The 1,463-nt window shown below is 58.9% G+C and overlaps 1 protein-coding gene across 1 annotated transcript; it reads right to left on the bottom strand.

The window, feature by feature from the left end:
* Nucleotide 1: 1 nt before the first annotated feature.
* On the bottom strand, nucleotides 2-750 carry EAH_00050250 (hypothetical protein; the record flags this gene model as incomplete). The annotated part of the gene is made up of 1 exon (XM_013394293.1): nucleotides 2-750. A coding segment is annotated over one exon (749 nt), but the record flags the coding sequence as incomplete, so codon positions are not given.
* Between the last annotated feature and the right edge of the window lie 713 nt (nucleotides 751-1,463).

The following is a 1,463-nucleotide window of genomic DNA, read 5'->3' on the forward strand; positions in this document are numbered from 1 at the left end:
CTGCTGCGGCTGTAGCTGGTGCTGCAGTTGTGGCTGCTGCTGCGGCTGTAGCTGGTGCTGCAGTCGTGGCTGCTGCTGCGGCGGTAGCTGGTGCTGCAGTTGTGGCTGCTGCTGTAGTTGCTGTTGGTGCTGCAGCTGCGGCTGCTGTAGTGGTGGCTGCTGCTGCAGGTGTGCCTTCTCCAGCTGTGGCTGCTGCGGCTGTGGCTGTTGTTGTGGCTGCTGCTGCGGCTGTGGTTGCTGGAGCTGTAGCTGCTGTGACAGTGGCTGCTGCAGTTGCAAGTGTTGCGGCCGTGGCTGCTGCGGCTGCTGAGTCTGAGACAACTGCTGCTGCGCTACCTGCTGCTGAGATTGTACTTGCTCTGGCTGCTGCTGCACCTGCTGTTCTTGACGTGCACCATGCATCTGTGAATGCTGCTGCTGCCAAGTAAGTGCGTGCTGCAACTCCTGCTGCGGCAACTGCATCTGTTGCTGAGGCTGTTCCATCACTTCTGGTAGCTGCCCTTGAAAAGTATGCTGCTGAATGGGGTTATTAACCATAGGGTAAGACGGATACTGCTGCTGAGTATGCTGCTGCCACGGTTGCTGTAGCGGAGGGTCCCCCTGCATCCCTCCCGCAGCAGCTGCCCGTGACAGCTTGCCGAAATCCTGCTTTTGTTGCAGCTGCTGTTGCTGCAGGTGTTGTTGCTGCATCAACTGCTGCTGCTGCTGCCATGAAGGCTGCAGAGATGGTTTATAACCGTCCGCGTTCATCGTGTTTCTCTGCTGCCTCCAGCTGCTACCTTTGCTGCTGCAGCAATGTTCCACGTGGCTGTTGCTGGGGCTGCACAGGGGCCCTGCAATGCCAAACAGCCAGCTGAACACATCTGAGTGGGGGCCCTGAAGTATCAGGGGGCCCTGAGGCACCTGTCCTGCTCCTGTGCAGCCTGTATGTTTGTATCGCTCCCTAAAGTTCCAGCAATTGAATTGCTGGGATCTGGCTAGGGTCTGTAATGACGCCCTTCGCGCTGCTGGCCTTGTTGTCGTACGCTTTGCTGCGAATGGTGTATAGGGGATCTCGTGCGTTTGGGTGGAGCGGCTGGAGCACAAGGTGGCCTGCTGAGAGTGGCGGCGGTGCGAGCTCTATCAGTAGCAACCCCAGACACGTTGACACGACGCAAGCAAGGGACTCTGGTGCAACAAGAAGTTAGCAGAGAACCCGCAACACACGGTGGGCGCATGGAAACCCGGGACTCGGGTCCTCCTTCCGCCGGTGTCCCCGAAAGCCGAAGGAATAACGCTGGGCCCCTTCTGTAGTAAGCGTCTAGAGCAAAGCGTTTACAGCCCCGAAGGGAACAAGGCAAGAAGTTGATTTGCCACAAAAGGCAGACCTGGCTGCGCTCCAAGGATATGAGACTACAGCTGCAGCAGCAGCCGCAGCTGCTGCTGCGGCTCGTCTGTCGCAGCCGCTGCCGTCGGCCGCGCAA

This window comes from Eimeria acervulina, genomic scaffold (genome assembly GCF_000499425.1).
Source record: "Eimeria acervulina Houghton genomic scaffold, Eah_scaff835, whole genome shotgun sequence".
In the NCBI taxonomy this organism is placed as follows: Eukaryota; Apicomplexa; class Conoidasida; order Eucoccidiorida; family Eimeriidae; genus Eimeria; species Eimeria acervulina.